This window comes from Rissa tridactyla, chromosome Z (genome assembly GCF_028500815.1).
Source record: "Rissa tridactyla isolate bRisTri1 chromosome Z, bRisTri1.patW.cur.20221130, whole genome shotgun sequence".
In the NCBI taxonomy this organism is placed as follows: domain Eukaryota; kingdom Metazoa; phylum Chordata; class Aves; order Charadriiformes; family Laridae; genus Rissa; species Rissa tridactyla.
The window spans coordinates 36841944-36860282 of record NC_071497.1 but is presented as its reverse complement, the minus strand read 5'-3'; the positions used below and the strand labels follow the sequence as shown (position 1 = coordinate 36860282).

At 41.7% G+C, this 18339-nt stretch overlaps 1 protein-coding gene across 3 annotated transcripts in view; it reads right to left on the bottom strand.

Annotated features, from left to right (window-relative positions):
- The window catches only part of ROR2 (receptor tyrosine kinase like orphan receptor 2), a 187476-nt gene extending 178839 nt beyond the window's left edge, over positions 1–8637 (bottom strand). For all 3 annotated transcript variants that reach the window (XR_008463748.1, XR_008463747.1, XM_054185152.1), the window contains exon 1: positions 8381–8637. Coding sequence is in view for 1 of the 3 variants with exons in the window: in XM_054185152.1 (XP_054041127.1) it covers positions 8381–8474 (94 nt within the window). In the remaining 2 variants the exon portion in view is untranslated. The remainder of the gene's footprint in view (positions 1–8380) is intronic.
- Positions 8638–18339: the final 9702 nt, after the last annotated feature.

Here is an 18339-nt window from a genome sequence, read left to right as displayed (position 1 = left end):
TTAAAATTAAAACAGCAGCAGATATATTTTCCTCATGTAGGTTTGGTTCAGATCCTGTTCAAGCTTGTAATTCTATCTACATAATACCACTTTCCCCTTTGTAAAGGTTTCTGGTCGATCACAAAAGGAGTCATCATTAACCACCACTATAACTACAATTTTTAAAATAATTTTTAATGTTTAAGCTCACCCTTCAGCTATTGAGTTGCTAAGGTACCACAATTTTAATTTCTCCTTCCCCAGTAAAGAAATTTCATATATGAATATAATTCTCTGGTTTCTCTGTCACAGGCTCCTCCCCATTTTTTCTTTTCAACTTTATGAAAAAAATCTTTTATGTCTGTTCTAAAGAAGCATGATTTGTATTTGTCAACAGAAAATTGTTAAGATTTAAAAGAGTAATTATGGCTAGATGCCACAAGATTCTTATTTCCTCAACTTAGAATATTCAAATATTCAAATAGCATACTCAAAGCTTTGGCAGATCTCTAGAACCTTTGCAAAACTCTCCTTTTGTCCATTTCATTGTTTGTTGTACTAAAAAATCTCCCTTGTTTTATTAACTTATTTAATTTCAAAAGATCATTCATTCTTACCTAGTACAATGCAATGTACAATTCACTAAAATTCAGCTTAAGAAACAACTGCTGGAGATTCCACTGTTGAAACACAAATAGAAATGACAGAGAGTATTTGTGGTGAGAATAACTACCTGACAAGTAATTAAACACTTCTTTGCAGACTAGACTTTCGAGGCAGGCGAGATTTTTCTTATTTAAACTGCCCAGGTTCAGCTCAGCTCTGCAGAATCCAAATCTTAGACAGCCATCAGTTACAATGATATTGTGAAAGCGACTCTAAAATTTCTAACCCACACAATTATGTTAATATTTCTGCATATCACACTTTCTATCTATGAGAGTGTTGTCCCACGGCAACTTAAGCTACTCAGTGCTAGGTGTAGCTCCCCCTCCCTTGTGCTCCTGCTCCTGGCCCTCCAGCCACCCAGTCTGGTCCCTTCCACACACCAGCATTGGTGCTCCTGGGGACAGGAGGGAAGCCAGTTCAGGCAGCCCAGCCAGCACTGGCTTCGATCTTGCAGGGTTAATTTTTGTCCAGTCAGCTCTCTGGTAGATGGTTTGGGTAGTTTTGCGCTACTTGACAAGTAAGATCTCAGGGTAGGCGCAGCTCAAGGCAACTTTTTATAAAGAAAAATGCTTCTCTAGTGTATCAGCAAAATCTGATCGAACTCAAAATCAACTGGGCTAGCTTAGAGCAAGTGAACTGCAGGATTTTGTTGTTGTTGCCTGAAACAGATTGATGAACATCCACCCACTGCTCTGACAGGAAAGTTGGAAGGTGGTAACATCCTGCAGGAAGGATATCATGAAGACCTGGAGAGGGGGGAGGAAGTAACTTCTTTTAACAGTACTTTTAGAGATGGATGACCACTGGCCATGTGCAAGAAAAAAAGTACAACAGTTACACCTTGTTAAGGGCCTTAGAAGTGAAAGATTAATGTCTTACAAATAGAAAAGTACAAAAGGAGTAACTTTAAGATCTTGCTGTGAAACACAGCTCAAATGCCTGAGCTGTGCTGAGTTAACCAGCACAGAAAAAGCTTAGGAGCAGATTATCTCTGCGCTTGAATTTTGTTCTTTAAAAAAATCTTTTGAGTGTCCTTTACCTCCAAGTTAGGGGTATGAGATCGATCCTGTTGCAGAAAGGAAAGAAAGATCTGTTTGTGCAGGAGCCTGCCAGTTTCATTAGTTTGAATTGGGTAGAGTTCTGTGATTCCTCTTTTAGATTTACATATGATGAACTTATTTTTGTTTACAGTTCATATGAAATAGAAGAAGAGAGTGTTTCTGACTAGTAGAAATTAATTATTTACAATAGTTTTTATACTTTTTTCCTCCTAAAAAACCACAAAATTCTTCCTGTCTTTTGCTGTATGTTATCTGTCCTCTGTCTACTCTATAACTGAATATGTGACTGCATTATTACTTTGATAAGGAATTAGTCCTCTGATACTTTGATTTATGATTCAACTAGACAGTTGTATATGTTGTTTTGAAAAGTAAGACTTCACAATTTTAGGAGAACGCTAACAGAATTTATCCTCTCTTTATACAACTAGACAAGTCATTCTACTTACATACACAATACCACATAAATAATAATGCTAAGGCATTAAACTACCAAAAGCAAGGAAAATCATTTACAGAAGCCACTTCATCTTGAAATAATACTTACCAGATGAACTGTTAAATGAACAGCATAGAGCAGCGTTGATGAGGACAAGGGTCAATAACCTGGAGTTACAGAATTAAATGTTTATGCTGCTCATATAAAAGGAAGTGTCCAAACAGAGCAATTAGAAGATAGAAATCTAAGTTCAGTAGAGGTTTCATACAGTTAATAAATATATAATTCATACAATTAATATATATACAATATATACACAGGGATTTTTCTTTCAAGAAAGAACATCAAACGTGTGTTTGCTGTTTCTCTTTACAAGTTCACATCACTTGAAGTGGAAGTATCAAATGTAAAATGTACTTAGACGCATATCCCCCATGTGAAATCAATGGAGAGCTCAGTGACAAAATATCTATGGGAACAAAATCTAGTTTCCTGATTGGACTACTCACGCTTCCAAACTAGACACTGGCCAAACTGTGGTTTGGAACAGTTCCTGTCGACTTCACTTTGCTGTTCCTGCAAGCAGTAACCTCACAAATTATCTTCCTACTGCTCCAGCAAAATCAATACAGCGGAAAAAGGAAAGGTCTTACTGCTTTTTATCATGCTAATTCTTTGTTCATCTCTGCCCACGTGGTCTTTCACTCCCGCAGAATCCTTTTTCCCTATGATTACTTTACAGCAGAGTCATCTTGCTGATTCAACTAAATAAACAAAGAACTTCAGGTGCCCGTGAAATGATGCCCTCACAACTAGAAAACATTGAGGGGATGCCAGTAGGCTCTGCCTTGGACTCAGAAGGAACAGCTACATAAGACCACGCCCATTCTTCAAATACCTTCTACTGAATCAGCAGTTTTGTGATATCCTTCCTCTTCCATCAGCTATTGTATAACACACTTCTTCTCCACCACAGACAGGCATGCATTGGGACAGTTTATATATCAAAACCAGAAAGCATCAATATAAACGTAGAGTAATTCAACCAGTGGACGGCAGCATAGCCCCTTTCTTTCATGAAACAGTGCACACTATCGATACAATATGTGTGCACAACAGTTCATGCAGGTACACACAAGCTAATTTCAAACCAGCTCAGAAGCATGGAACTGTGCATAGGATACCCACACTGCGGCTTCAACAGGCTTTGCAAACTGCTCAAGACCAGAGCTACCCCTCTGTGAGCTAGCTAAGCCTAAGGTAGGTGGAATACATCTACTTACTCCCACCACAACAACAGCATACCATTAGTGAAATGCATTTCTATTGTGATTTCTTGTTTTCACTGAAATTACAATGCAGATTTGATTATGTTCTTAAATGAAAAATTTTGTCCACTGCCAGTTAAAGGACAAAGTGATACTCTACAGCTAAGGGATCACCCTGACTCTTTGAAAAGCATCCTTTGCTGCCACCAGAAAAGTCACATACATATTTTTTAGTTTCCAAAGGTATTACAGGAAGCATCACTTGGAAAAAAAAAAAAAAAGTGGAAATCCTTTCCCAAAGTAGCTGAGGAGGACAAACAGATGTAAAGAGAAGAAGTTTGGTTGTGAGTCAAGTCTGTGGAGACCATCAGAAACAGTATCTAGCAGGATGTTTGCAAATGAATATTGGTGCATGGCAAAGGCTTGGAAAAAGTAAATGCAAAAAGCTGGTAAGGGACATTTCACTTCAAACTACTTACACGTTTAGACAAAACCAAGAGGAAAGACGATCATTTAAGTTAAATTGTTGTTTGTCCCAAACGGTTATTAGCAATGCTGCAGCAGTCTGCAGTATGAGTAATAATTAAAAGCAGGATTAACAAACAATGCATCTTCTTTCAGTGCAGCAAAATCCAGTCGTTCCTTTTCTTTGAAGCTTTAACTACTTTGTAGTCAGTGGATTAGAAGACTTGAGGACTTGCATACTTTCCAGACATGCTGAGCCTAATGACAACTTCCTTTACAAAGCAACAGCCTCACAATGAATAAACAAACTTAAATAGCAAGCTATCCTTTGCAGAGAGAACATAGTGACAGATGCTATAAATTAGATGGAATACTGTGAGTAGCATTTCTTCCCTCTGAGCAACTGCACAACGCAACACAGAACAACTATAGAAAGATTTATGTACAAAAACCAAAGGATATTTGCTTAATACTGTTTTTTTTGCCTGCAATGTTCAAAATCATACAAAGCTCTTTAAACGAAATTCTCTCAATCAAAAGTATGATTAAAAACTTCAGATGCTGACTGCTTCTAGCTGACATGATATGAATATATTGAATATAAAATGTGAATTTAAGACTCTGAAGATAAGCCATGAAGAGGACTCTACAAGCATTCTGTATAGAAAATTCTCATAGCTATCAAATAAAACTCAGTATTTATTACCGTTTTTTCGTTTTTCATTTTGCTCTCATCGACTAGTGTGCTAAGACTGTCAGTTTTCTAATTCGTGGTCAAATATATTTCCATGCCAATGACAGTTCTGAAAGCTATTCACACCTTACACAAAGTGTAGTGAGTTTAGAGAAAAGATCAGCTTTCCTGCAAACAATTGGAAGCTCTCTAAACAGGATTAATTTGCCTCGTCTGCCAACTGGTCCTTTTCTTCCTGCATCTTGCATTTATATGCTGTTTACAGTAGAAAAGAGATTAAGAAGAAAACTGCAATTCCATCACAAATGCTTAACATAATCAAGGCACTCAAGGGGAAAAAAACATTCAGTGGCAACCCTTGACCGAAGGATAAACTTCACCACTAAACTACTTAACGATTTAATTAATGCTAGAAAAGGTTCGATTAAAGTTTGACCTAAAAATAGTTAATGTAGTCAATGTCATTTATTAAAAGCTATGTGAAGACTTCTTGTATGCAAAGCTGTATCGACTTTTACTACATGACCCATGTGCAATTTCCAGTGCTGAATCTCATTTATTAAAGTCAGGAGGGAGCTATAGCTAAATCTCATGCAACTTTAAAGATTCAAGCATTTTACAACTTTTTGTAGTTAGGCATTTAAAGGCATTCAGAAGTAAGCGGCACTTGTATTCTTTCATCCACTAATATCGTACTCCAAGAAATTAAGGGTTTTTCTGTATAAAACTAGGTAGACGTTTACAAACTTCACTGCTTGCAAAATCATAGCAGAGTTACCATTATGTTTTCATTCCCAGACATTCTGTTGACAGAATTTTTTATTATTTTTTTTAAACCTTTTGTTCTCCATACTTCCCTAGTCATGTGAGTACTAACTTCACGTTGATTAAAAGTCCTTTCTTACTTAATGGCAAGGGGGCAAAAGTCTATAAGCCGAGTACATTGTGCATCACCAGTTTCATGAAACGACCATCTTAGTTTCTGTTGCCTCTCACTTGGTCATCTTGTAAAGTGAGCACTGAAAAGGCTGAAATAACATTTTCAAAAATAAATGTTTAAATGAAACATAGATTACCAAAGACTCGGTTTACCATTAAGCAAATATAATTAAACAGAAGAATACTGCTTAACAATATAAGTACACAAGTATTTATTGCTGTGATTATGGACTCTCAACCAGTATGCTGCACATTTAGTGAAGAAAATGGAGTCTCAGACTCCGAATCCACACTTTCCACAGGTGGTTGAGACGATTATCACAAACCCGTTTACGGGGCAGCATTTAAAACAAAAGAAAATAAAAGACAGTCCCCAATTCCACTTTTTACAGTAGTTTGTGATTTTATACCGCCTCCGAGAAGGTTGAAACGTTCTCACCAAATTTGAAATGTCTCCTGGTGACACATGCAGGCAGAGCGAGCAGTACCCTTGCCCACAAAAGACAGAGATGCGTTGCCACGCTCGCAACCCGAGCCGCCCGAGCGCTTTTTTGTCCCGTTTTGCCCCGCTGCCGGGGCGCGCCCTCCGCGGGCAGCTCCACGCTTGTCCCAGCAGGGCCCAGTGCCCGCGTCCCCCCCGGGGAGCCGCGGGGGAAGGGGCGGCAGGGAGAGGCTGGCAGTGGCAGATGCACAAGCGTCAGGGTACGCGGGCTGCAGGGGGGCAGCAAGGGGAAGGGTTGCGAGGGAAGGACGGAAGGAAGGGAGGACGGAAGGAAAGCAGCACTTCGGACACCCTGCACACCTCCCTCCCGCTGCGTCAAAAAAAAACAAACCACAGACCCAGCTGCCCGGGGAATAAAGTGGGGAGAGGAACAGAAAGCCCGGCACCCTACTTTGCATCCCACGGAGGGCGACCGCCATCCTCTCCGCGGCCCCGGGAGGAGGCGCTGCCTTCAACCACAGTTCCGACCCCTCCCCTCCCCCCCCAACACCCCCCAGCCTGCCCCCGCCCGGCCCGGCCGGCCGGGAGATCCCCGGAGCCTGGGACCCTGCAGGAGGGGCAGGGCGGCGGGGCCGACCGCGCAATTTGTTAGGGGGCCCCCCTTCAAAGGGAGCAATAAAGGCACTAGCAAAAATAAACGCGATGGGAACTGACCCCAAACTCGCGAGCTGTAACACGCTCGCCTCCCGCTCTCCTCCCGGAAAACCCCCAGACCTCTAGCTTTCTGCTGACCCTCTCCCTTCACGGTAATGCAACAAATGGCAAGACCCAGGACCCCGGAGCTGAATAACAGGAAATATAGGCATCTGTCACCTCCCGGGGAGAGGTAAATGGATTAGCGAAAGCAACAAAGGGAAGAAAAGCCCTTTCAAACATGCAATTGATTAACAAGTCCCCTCTAATCTGCAGCATCACTGTTTTTCTTTAAAGACATCATCGGTCTCCTCCTGCACTTCGGTGCAATTAAGTTAAAGCCAGGAAGGCGGGGGGAGGGGGGGGAGGCTCTGCTTGCCCGCTGAGCTCCTGCGCTGCCCTGCGGGGACAGCTCGGGAAGGGTTACAAACCTGGCATGGAAATGGTGCCGCCTGTCATCCCTCCCTCAGTCCCTGGGCAAAGCGCCCCGCGAAGGAGTTCGCGAGCAAGGTTTATCGGCTGCAAAGGGGGAGAGGGCAATTTTCCAGAGAATGGTTTCACGACAGATCAAAGAGCTGAATACGGCAGCTCCTACCTCCCCGGTGTATTTCACATCCCAGGAAAAACGAAAACGTTAAACCTCCCCTTTTCTGCTCTGAAAGCACCACACATTTTAGGCGTGCGTGGAGAGAGGGGAAAAAAAAAAAAAAAGTTTATGCGGCTTCTTTTACAGGAACTGTAACTCTTACACCATCGCGGCTCTCCAACCCCACACGCTCCCTAAGGTCCCTATAAATCACGGCGCTCGCCTCGGAGATGCCGGACAAACTGGCAACTGTTCAGCAGCCGCACTGCCGCTGCCACGGCGCAAGGTCAGATGTTAATAAGGCAGTTTATTCAACCCTAAAAACAATCGCGGAGCTCGCTGAACCGAGTCCTAGTGTTTCCTGAGTGTAGAGGCTGTCCTCCTGAGTGCCCGTGGATCGGCCAGGCACACGAGGAAATGGGACCCTCTAAAGCTCAGAAACACACAGAATGAGACCCGCTGAGTCTCCATCAGCTGCAAGCGCAGCGACTGCCCCCTCGCCCACTCAACTTTAACCACCACCACCCCCCCCACCCGCCCCTTCCTCCTGGTTCCCGCTGAGATTCTGGCAACACTCAACGGCCCAAATAATAACACATTATTATAACCACTCCGAGGGGAGGGCTGGAGGGCGGGCGGAATGAAGGAGGAGGCTCCACTCTTTGCTACCCACCCCCGGCAACAACAAAACCCCGAACTTTTCCTTTGTTTTCTCCTTCTTTCCCCCTCCCCCCCCCCCCGCCCCAGTGGCCACCATCCAGCCTGGGTGCGCTGAACCGGCGGAGGAGAGGCGCGAAGCCGGAATGCACTTGGGGAAAAAGTTTTAGCGAGCGAGCCCTCCTCAGCCCAGCCACCGCTGCCCTCGTCTCCTGCCAACCCCCGCCCCCTCGTAAAAAACCGCAACATCAATTTTACTTTTTGCCAAGTAGAAAAGAGAAAAAAAAAAAAGGAAGAAAGGAAGAAAGGAAGAAAAAAATCACGAACATCAACCACCAACACGGGATGCTGGCGGCTCCTCCGGTCCCAGATGGATGCGCGCAACTCTCCCAGAGACAGGCGCAGCTTTCCCTGCCTCCCCTCTCCCCGCACACCCCTTCCCCGAGGGCCGCAGCATCCTCCCCTCGGGCCGGGGTCCTGCTCCTTACCTGCCGCGCGGAGGCGGAGGAGCGAGGCGGCCGCCAGCAGGGCCAGCAGGCGGCCCGCCGCCCCCCGCCGCCCCGCCGCCGCCGCGGGGAGCATGCTGCCCGGCCGGCCGCCGCGGCGGAGAGCCCGCGGGGTAGCAGCGCCTGCGGGCGGAGCGGGCTCCTGCTGCTGCTCCTGCTGCTGCTGCCGGTTCCGCGGGCGCTCGGGGCTGCCGCAAACTTCTCCTCGGCACCGCCGCCCCGGCCCTGCGCTCCCGCTAACGGACTGTGCCCGACTGGGGGCGGAGGAAGCCGCCCTCCTTTCCCCTCCTCCTCCTCCTTCTCCTCCTCCTTCCCCAGCATCCCAACGTCACCCGGGGCAAACCCGACAGAGGGGAGGGGAGGGAGAGGCGCGGAGGGGGGGGACAGGACAAGGACAGTCCCTGTACTCCGGCACCCTCTGCCGGGGGCAGTCCCCGCCTCCTGCCCCGGCCCGGGGGGAGCCCGTACCCGCCTTTCCCTCCGTACGGGGCAGGGCGGGCCTGGCGACCCCCAGGAGCCGGCAGGGCTTGGGCCCCCTCTTAAGGGCGATTCCTGGCCCCCGAAGCCTCGGAAGCCTTCAAGCTTTCTCAGAAAAGTCCCCAAAAAGAGTCCAAAACCAAAAATAAGCGGTCAGGCGGCTCATCGACCAAACCCACTGCTGCTTCTCTCCTTTGCCGCATTCCTCCTCGCTGCACAATTGACGCTTTTTTTTGCACCCATACAGCGTTAAGCGGTTGAAAACAGTTACTCCTGTCCCCTAAACGTCCAGGGTCGTCGGCCCGCAGCACATACTCTAAAGGCAAGGGCCACCACCACCGGGACCTTCCCCTATGTGCTCTACTGGTTCCCTCTTGTTAGGGTGTTAAAAGTAAATTTTACTTTCTATCTTTAACAGGCAGATAATCATTCTCCTTCCAGTAAAGCTCAAAACATTCCAAAGTCATTTACTACCAGAAATAAGGGCATTCTGAGCACAATTTAAATATTCTTTTCAAAATCCTTTTTAGTTCATTTTTTGTGCAGTTCAAAGAAATCAGCATTCTAAGATAATGCAGAACTGTGAGCAGCCATCTGTTAACTGTCATCTAAACTCCAAGAACACAGTAACACCTGAATTTGCCATATTTTTTAAGTCATATTTTAACAGCAAATTTAATCAGATGTCTTCCCTATAAATACAACTTTCCTATTGGTTTAGACTTGATTTCTGAAGATTTGATGCTGAGTAGTGCTGAATACATACCAATCCTTTCAAGTTCTTCCCTAAATCAAGCTCTAAATTCACAATTGTCTCAGGAAATTTAATTTTCTATTAAATTTACTTCTTATTGCACATAAGGGCAAACGCTACAACATGTTCTTCCTTCCCTCTTTTACATTGCATTTCTTTCCTCTCAGGTCTCCAGTTCCATCTTGAAAATTCTTCTGGCACCTAAGGATGACAAAGGGAGGTCCTGATCCCTCTTTGACAGGAATGTAGGACTGACTGAATTCAGTCCCTTGCCATCAAAGCAACACATTTTATAATCCCTTTCATAAACATATGAAACCTAATGTAAAAGTAGTGGAGATCTTTTTTATAAGCTCCACTCTTTAGATTAAAGGCTGCTCTTTGATGGTTAGAAACCTACGCTCCTAATTTCCAGCCTATATGTATTCATGACCAGTTTATACTCCTTATCTCTTGTGCCACTTCCCATCTCTATGGTATAAAATGACCAGCATCACACCTCAACTTTTATTTTGTTCCACTAAAAAAGCCTAAATTTTTATATTTCCTCTGAAATGATCAGTTCTGCTTTCCTTGATCACCCTAATCATTTTTCCTGCCACTTTGCTTAGTCCCCCATCCCCCTGTATTTTTGGCAGTCTGATTTAGTCTTTCTGAAGACGGGTGGCTCAAGCTCAGCATAGTTTTGGAGATGCTTCCTTTGCCAGAGCACTTCAGATTTCCTTTCTGTGCTGAAAAGACAAACTGATAACCCTGATGATCACGCCGCCTTTCCAGTTACAGATATTCTATGAAGTGTTAGAAACTCTACATCCTCTCTTTCTTTATAATTTCCAGTGTATACCTAACAGCAGAGAACTGCATCAAAATTTTATGTGTCTGGCCTTGTAAATCCCTCCCCTCCCCTTTTTTTGTATCTCAAGTCATCAAGACCAGTTCTTTCTGTAAGATATCCTGCTCCATCTTTCACCAAGAACACCTCTTGGTTCTGCATCAGCAAAAAATTTTGGCTGCACTTTGATAGTGTGTAATAAGGCTTTTGTAAATAAATTAAATCTATATTAACTATCAGAGATCAACAGTGAAGAGCATCCCTACACCTAATAGTTTGCATTTTAAAATTTCTCATTTTCCTCTCTTCTGTCAGCTCACCATCCACCTTACACTCCACTGAGCAATCTCCACAAGCTCCATCTTCACCCATAACTTCCCATATAGAAGTGTATTGAATGTTCAACCCAATTCCAGGCAAATGAGATCTAGTATGTCCTTTGTTTTGAAAACTACTGAAAGGAAGCTATTAAAGTCACCTGGCATGATAGTAATTTCTTAAATAAGTTTTATTCTATTAACTTCCATGTTGCTGTTTTTTCTTCCAAACTTTGTTCTGGAGCTTTGTAAATTCCTGAGGCCAGACTGACTGATCCGTAGGTATCTGGATGACTTTTTCTCACTCTTCATAAACATCATCTACAGACTGAATATTTCTCTGGGGAAATGGGCAAGATCACATAGCAACATAAAATGATACAGTAAGCATATGAAGCACATGAACTGAGGATAACTACTTACTCTTCAGCTCCTCTCCAAAATAAAGGTGTTACTTGCCACTGGCTATAAGTAGCCAGTGTGTTACTTCCCAGTTACATGGTACTGCACCTTCTTCAGTAGATTACACAGGATGAGTAGGGAAAGGAAAGAAAACAAATGTAACCAGGCCCGCAGTTGAATATCTTCCTTCTCCTTTCCCCCATTTGATAACCACATTTCTTATTAGGTGATGGTATTAGTTTTCTAAAGCAGGGCAACAGATGAACTCAGTGTCAAGAACTATGCCCAAGAAACTAAAGCAGAGACTGTGCTGTGAGTTTTACAACAAAATTTAATTAGTTAAAACCTGTAGCAGTTACCTGCCTAAAACTCTACAAGCTCTGAATTTATGTTCCTCTGGAGCTTATGATTTTTCATCCGAGTTTCTTACCTTCCAAACATAATAGGAGAAAAAACTGTTTGCATAAATTAGTGTACATTTTGCATAATCCACCCAAGAAATAATATTTTGCTTTTTTTCTCTGATGATCTCAAAAAAATCTTATTAAATAACTAGGGTATGGATCTAAGTCACTTTTGCATTTGTGAATAAATTAGCATTTGATAGAAACTTTGTTTGTGAATTATTTTTCTGACTTAGTAGGGGAAACTTGTCATGCTATGAAGGCTAAATGACTAGACCAAGTTAGGTATTGAGAATTTCAGTCGTCTTCATAGCCACAAATGATTTTGTCACTGGCAACAAAAACTGCCCTTTCATATTTCACATTTGCAGGGAGAATCACTTGATAGGACTGAGGTGAAGTCACTACAGTAAAGAAACCACAGAAGAAATTCTTGCTCTGTGTTGTAGGAAAATATGTACACCGGGGAAAGAAGCATGGACAACTGCACATTTCTTCTGAGTTGATTCACCCTATTCGTGTAAGCCATTAGAGTGTTCACTTGTGTTCTGCAGCATATGGTCCCAAACTGCTTTGTCACTATTTGATAAAGAAAAAGCTGTGCGTGTATTTGTTTGCGTGACCATATGGTACGTGCCTGATACGAGTAGTTGAGAGCAATGGGCAAAGCTGAAATTCAGCCTGAACTTGCCTGGAAATCCCTGACAGAATTTGGATGGATTCCCTTTGCCATGTGCATCTGCTTTCATAATAAATATAACAAAAGTAACTTTAAAGAAAATTTAAGATCACATGTGGTTCAAACGTCAAGGTCTTTGTGTCCCTATAATCATTCTACAAGCTTAGATAAGTTAATTGGTGCAATATCTTCATTCAAAAAATTCATTCCACACTGGATCTTTCTATTACTATGATAAAAGCAGTGCAGAAAACATTATTGGAAACATTACCTACATGCTTCAGGTTTGCAGAATCACCTCATGGGCTTTCTTGTACAATGTTAAAGCATGTCCCACAGAATTCTGCTATAGGCCAAAACTGAAAAAGGGATTTAAGTATCTAAAATAGGATTCAGACAGGCTTCAGACACCCAAGTTCAAATTTGTAACACAAAAACGTACTTGTTTAATCTTAAATGTCTTATTAACTGTCTTCTCTTTGGTGTAGACATTCCTTGCACACCCAGACGTTTATACATCACCAGAACTGCCCCAGCCATAGCAACAAAATGCCCAGTTCCACTGAGGTCCAGGAACTTTCCCAGCACAATGCTTAAGGTTCTTGACAACCTGTGACTGATTCTGACCATGCAAATGGTTTTGGTTGCTGTCTTCTGAAAAGCACAGCTCAGAAGGAAATTGTGGTGATGGTACTCAGTGTTATGTATTGGTCCAGCAAATACCAGCCAAACCATGAAGAGCTAGGCTTTTGACCTTTCTCAACATCTAGGCCCTCAGGGAGTGACTTGGCCACAAGACACTATACAGACGAGCAGGGCACCCTCTACCCCTCTTACTGAAGCTGTGCCATTGCATGTAAACAAATGTGAGAGTCTTGGGATGGAAGTGAGAAGGCACAAGGGGAAGCCCAGCTGTGTGTCTCAGCCACTGAGCAAGCTGGGGGAAGCCCATGAGACTGGTCACCCAGGTAAATGTCACAGTTAGAGATTCGTTGAATAAAACCAAAAATAGTTTTGGAGCAACCACTCAAAGAACTGTGTGTTCACAGTGTGCCTGCACATCTCTGATTTTTTTTTTATCGAAACTTGTAACTATCAAAATAAAAAACAAGTTAAAAACATCAGAAAACCTTTTCCTCCACTCGAAGCAAAATAGTATCAAATTTTAATCCACACTTTTAGACCATTATTTATGATGCTTAAAATATACATGACATTGAGATACATATAAGTATATTAAAATGCCACAATAAATATTTTGAAGGAAATATTTTACCTCCAGAAAGACAAGCCCATTTCTAAATGGGTTCAGGAGTCATCTCAGTTCTTGCTTTTGTTTCCAGCTCTACACATGCAAATGTATCAAGCAGTACAGAAGCCTCAGAAGCCAGCCCACCACAGAATAAACAGATCTGACAAGTATTCACATCATCAATGCTCTTTTATAAAGAAGATCACTTAGGGTATTTCTCATATCTAGAACCAAAGGAAACAATAAACACGACTTTTCATTTATTTCTTAAGTTAGGATGCAGACAACACCCAGAGAAATAGAGCTGGTTCCCCTAACTTGTAAAATCATGCTCACCTGATGGTCTGAACATGTAATGCCTTCTCAATCCCCACAGTCATAAAAAATGAAAGGGTGAAAAAGCTGTATGACTTCCTGAAGATCAGAATCTGAATAGAGAACGGGATTTAGGTTTCCATTACACAAATTAAACAAGAACATGAGTGTATGAATTAATTTAATTTAGAGCTCAACTAATCATTGAAATTGTTATTATTACACTAAAGAGTGGTCTTGGCATTTAGTCTCTCATACTCCAAAAAATAAAACTGGTCTTCTTTTTTTCATATAATTTTCATTATCATTTGTTGTTAGTTGTACTGAAATACAACTTTCAGTTGTTTATTCAGTTGTTTAGGTCAGCCATCATCATGGCACTAGAATGCTACAGTTTTTTTAAATAACATATGAACAATTACAATTGTAACTATTTAACTTACGTGAACTCGAAAACGAGTTCTAGCTGTCAAGCTGGAGCACCAACATTCAGGCATTTGATGGATTTCAAATAAAAAAAAAAAGGCGTCTATGTGCCCTTAACACCCTAAGTTACTCGCTGAGTTCATACAGGACTATAAATCCATTACCATGCTCTCAGTACAGGATACTATGCTAAATACTGCAGTTTTAGGCAACACTAATATTGCAATATTCTCTCAGTGAGGCAGACACTACAGTGTAAGTGGATCTAGACACCAGGGAATGGTACACTATGCAGTATGAAAAAATAAAGTTCAATTTCAAAATGCATCAGATCTTCACAAGTCACCACAAAACTATATATTGTTTTATTTTGAAAGGTCACCATCTGGACATGAAGATGTCAGACAAACACTGAACTGAACCAACAGTTGAAGAGTCACACACAAGGGGTATTAATGATGGAGAATGCTCTTTTGAGAGCCTTGATGTGCATGTCAGTGTCTGAAGGACAGTTGAGGGGGAAGTTGGGAGAGGGGAAAGAAAAGGTGAGGATTTTTTCAGTTTGGTGTGATTTGGGGCTTTTTTTTTTAATTTTTTTTGGTTGATTTGGTGTTGTTTTGGGGGTTTTTTTTGTTTGTTGTTATTTTGTTTTGTCTTTAAAATTAGGCTTATCTAGAGAACAGGCAGTTTTCAACATCGGCACACCGGGGTTAAGAGCCACAGACAGGAATCTGAAGTTGTATGCTCTGTTCCCAAGAGCACTTAAGAGTGCACCAGATGGGAGATATCTCATTACAGGCTTGTCAAAAGCGCATCAAAGAATGCCTTGGATTTGCCACAGACATGAAGTTTCTTGCAACTCCTCTGCCTTTGCAGTCACAAAACAGACCCCAAATGGACAACAGTCTAGCAGAAGCGGGCTAAACACATTGCAATCCTGCACTAGGGATCAGCCATGTGGTAAAACGAAATTCCTCTCCTTCCCTTTTCTCCCCCCAAACTTGGGGTACATATGGCATACACACATAAGCGAGCAAGAGCAACCATGGGAAGAACTTCAAAGACAACACAGAAACAGTAATGGGAACTCAAATAGAATTAAAATCCATTTGGTGCTGCTGTATTCTGTGGCATGGAGTAGATGAGTGCTATTGGCTCTCACTATATGTTTTCCAGTGTTTTCCCTTTGGTCTACAACACTGAGGAAGACATTCCTGCCACATTTTTCCCTCCTCTCACCCATAGTCTGAATTTTAAGACTTATGAAAATTCAGCATATTGATGAATATGAAAATATTCAGGATATCATAAGCTAATAATGTATTGTACAGCATACATAGACCATTGAGTTTGAAGAATGGGAACTTAAGAGAGTGACATGGGCTCAAATAGATGACATCCATAAATATAACTGCTTAACACACACAAGCACACAAAAGTAGCCAACAGTAGAGATAACAGAGACTTCACACAGAAGTACACTAAAGAAAATGGATTCTACTTCTCAAACTTTTTAAAGACTGTATAAAACCTTTTCTCCTCAGAAAGATTTGCAAAGCCAGTCAGCTGGAAAGAAAACAACAACTGGGTTCCCAGCTCCCACACGGATCCTTGATTTTCTCTTCTATTAAAAGCAGTATAGTGCTAACAAGTAAGATTATTTTAAAATAGACTTTTTTGTTACATACAACTACAATGTGGCACTGTGTCTGAATCAGCTATCAAATGTTTTTGATCTTGCTGTGCTACTACCTGTTTGGTTGGTTTTTTCCTTCTGTGTTTCACCTTCTCTTTGTTTGTGCATGAGTCCCATAAATATATACTTTATAAAAAATAGAAAACTGAGATACATCTGTTCCCTTAAAGATGCCCTCTACCTCTTTTCATTCCCTGTGCTGGAATAGGAACAATCTGAACAGTTATTCATTACACAACTACAAAAAGAAGCTGCACTTGCCCCCCGCTTCTAGAACTTCTTTTTGTTATTATTATTTTATTATTTTATATTTTATTTTATTTATTTCTATATATTTTTTATTAAAGTAGATTTTTAAATATGTAATTATTCCATCTCCTTTGTGCAGTTACATACTTTAAATCATACAAGTAGGAAAACCTTATCTAAATATATTTTCCCCTTCAAGATCTTATTATCATTCCTTTTACATTCTATGCCTTTCATTCACAAAAGAGACACAAGATTGGAGACTAGCAATAATTAGAAAAAAGATTCATGTTTTCTCTTAGGTTTAAATTGCAAGCTCAGTCAGATCTGCCAAGGGAGATAAGTAATTGCCTCAACCTAGGGGCAGATCAGATAACCCTCCCGAATGAAAAGGTCTTATCTCCATACCCAACACAGGGAGAAGAAAAGGGGCTGAAGGCAGGTAAGTAGTTTCACCTTTTATTCAGGAATCAAAGTTTTTGTACCTGGTCAGCTACTTCTTTGGCACCATGTCCTGTTACACTTCAGGAATCAGGAGAATATACTTCCTGGTTTGAGTCCCATTTATGCAATTGAATTTCTGCCGAATCTGAGGCTCTGCTTATGGGTGTCAGTAGCCGTTGTCTGGCATCAGTCAGCATTCCCCACTTTGAGCAAACAGGCAAGGATGGATTATCAGATCAGTCACTACTGTTGTCCTCTAACAGCTGTAATTTGACCAAGATCAAACAGGAGAGAAAACTTGGATCCTATGTTGTTCAGAAATTGCTGAGACACAAGGTTTGGTGGAGGTTTATCTCACTTGCATAACATCAGCTGCTACGCTACACAAGTGTGTACCTGCCTTATGTGAAAGCCTCTCAAATGAACACTTCTTGATATCTTTCTTTCCCAACCAACCGTAGCAGCAGTCAATTTCTTACAACAAATCTGTAATTAAATTAAATGGCACAGTTAAATTAGACTCAGATGCTCTGAGCTATTGCATAGACTTGATGATATCTCTGAGACAGCAGTGTCATTTTTGTGGAGAAGAGTTCATCTAAAAGCATGTGCCAGTTGCTGCCTTGTGCAACAACTAATGTTAAGCAATCCTGGCCGAACAAAACTCAGACCATGAGCCCAACTGTCCCCTGTCAGGTTCTCAGCAACTACTGAGCAGCATGGGAACCAACCCAGCTAAGAAAAATAGGAAGTGGAGAAACGGGATAGCCCATTTCCAACTCTGAGTTGAAGCCCTCTGGGAATGTCAAGGGTAAATGGGGAAAGTCTGAACAGCAGTTTTTCTCTGGCCTGTAAGTTGTAGATAATAGGAAAAGAAAAGACAATGGAAGATAATATTATTTCTTTGTGTGGTTGGTTCTGAAGTACTCAATATTTAATAATTAAAGTCAGACAAGAAGGCATAGACTGATTTGGCAGAAAAGCTGCTGTTTATTCTGTAACAACAAAGGTGGTCTATTTAAACTTTGCATTTCTACACTTGCATAGCTTTTAATTCAACAGGAAGTGGGGAAAGACAGGGTTGATAACTGTACTTTTGAAAGTGCAGGAAAGGAATCAGGAGGCTTTTGTTATATAGTGACTTACAGAGTACAGGGCTGCTCGCAGTGAAATGAACCTGAATGGAGCAGACTCGGGGAGGGAGGGAAACTGGAACATTTTTTAGCAGAACTGTTGCCAGTGGTGCTGAATGCAAAACCTACAGTTTTCCATGAATGCTAACTTCATTGAGGAAGTTTCTTGGTGAACAAGAACTTGAGTTCCTAGAACACGGAGACTGTATACTGGATATACATGTATTTTATTAATGATGTACCATAGACAAGGTTTTATACTGATGTGCGTATTCTATTGAAATGAAGACCTTTACAAGATCTTCTAATGCAACCAAACACCAGGATCCCAAACCCACTTTTTTTTTTCCCCTTTTTTGTTTAAATTCTTTAGAAACAATGCCATTAAAGGAAAATGAAGAAGATAGAATTAATAATGCAATAAGGAGAATATAACTTAAAACAGAGTTCTGCATATATTCATTCTACTTCTAGTTTCTGTTTACATTTGCAATTTCATAAAATTATTTATCTGCTATGTGCTCTCAGGCAATAAAATTCCAACAAAAATTTAGCCAAAAC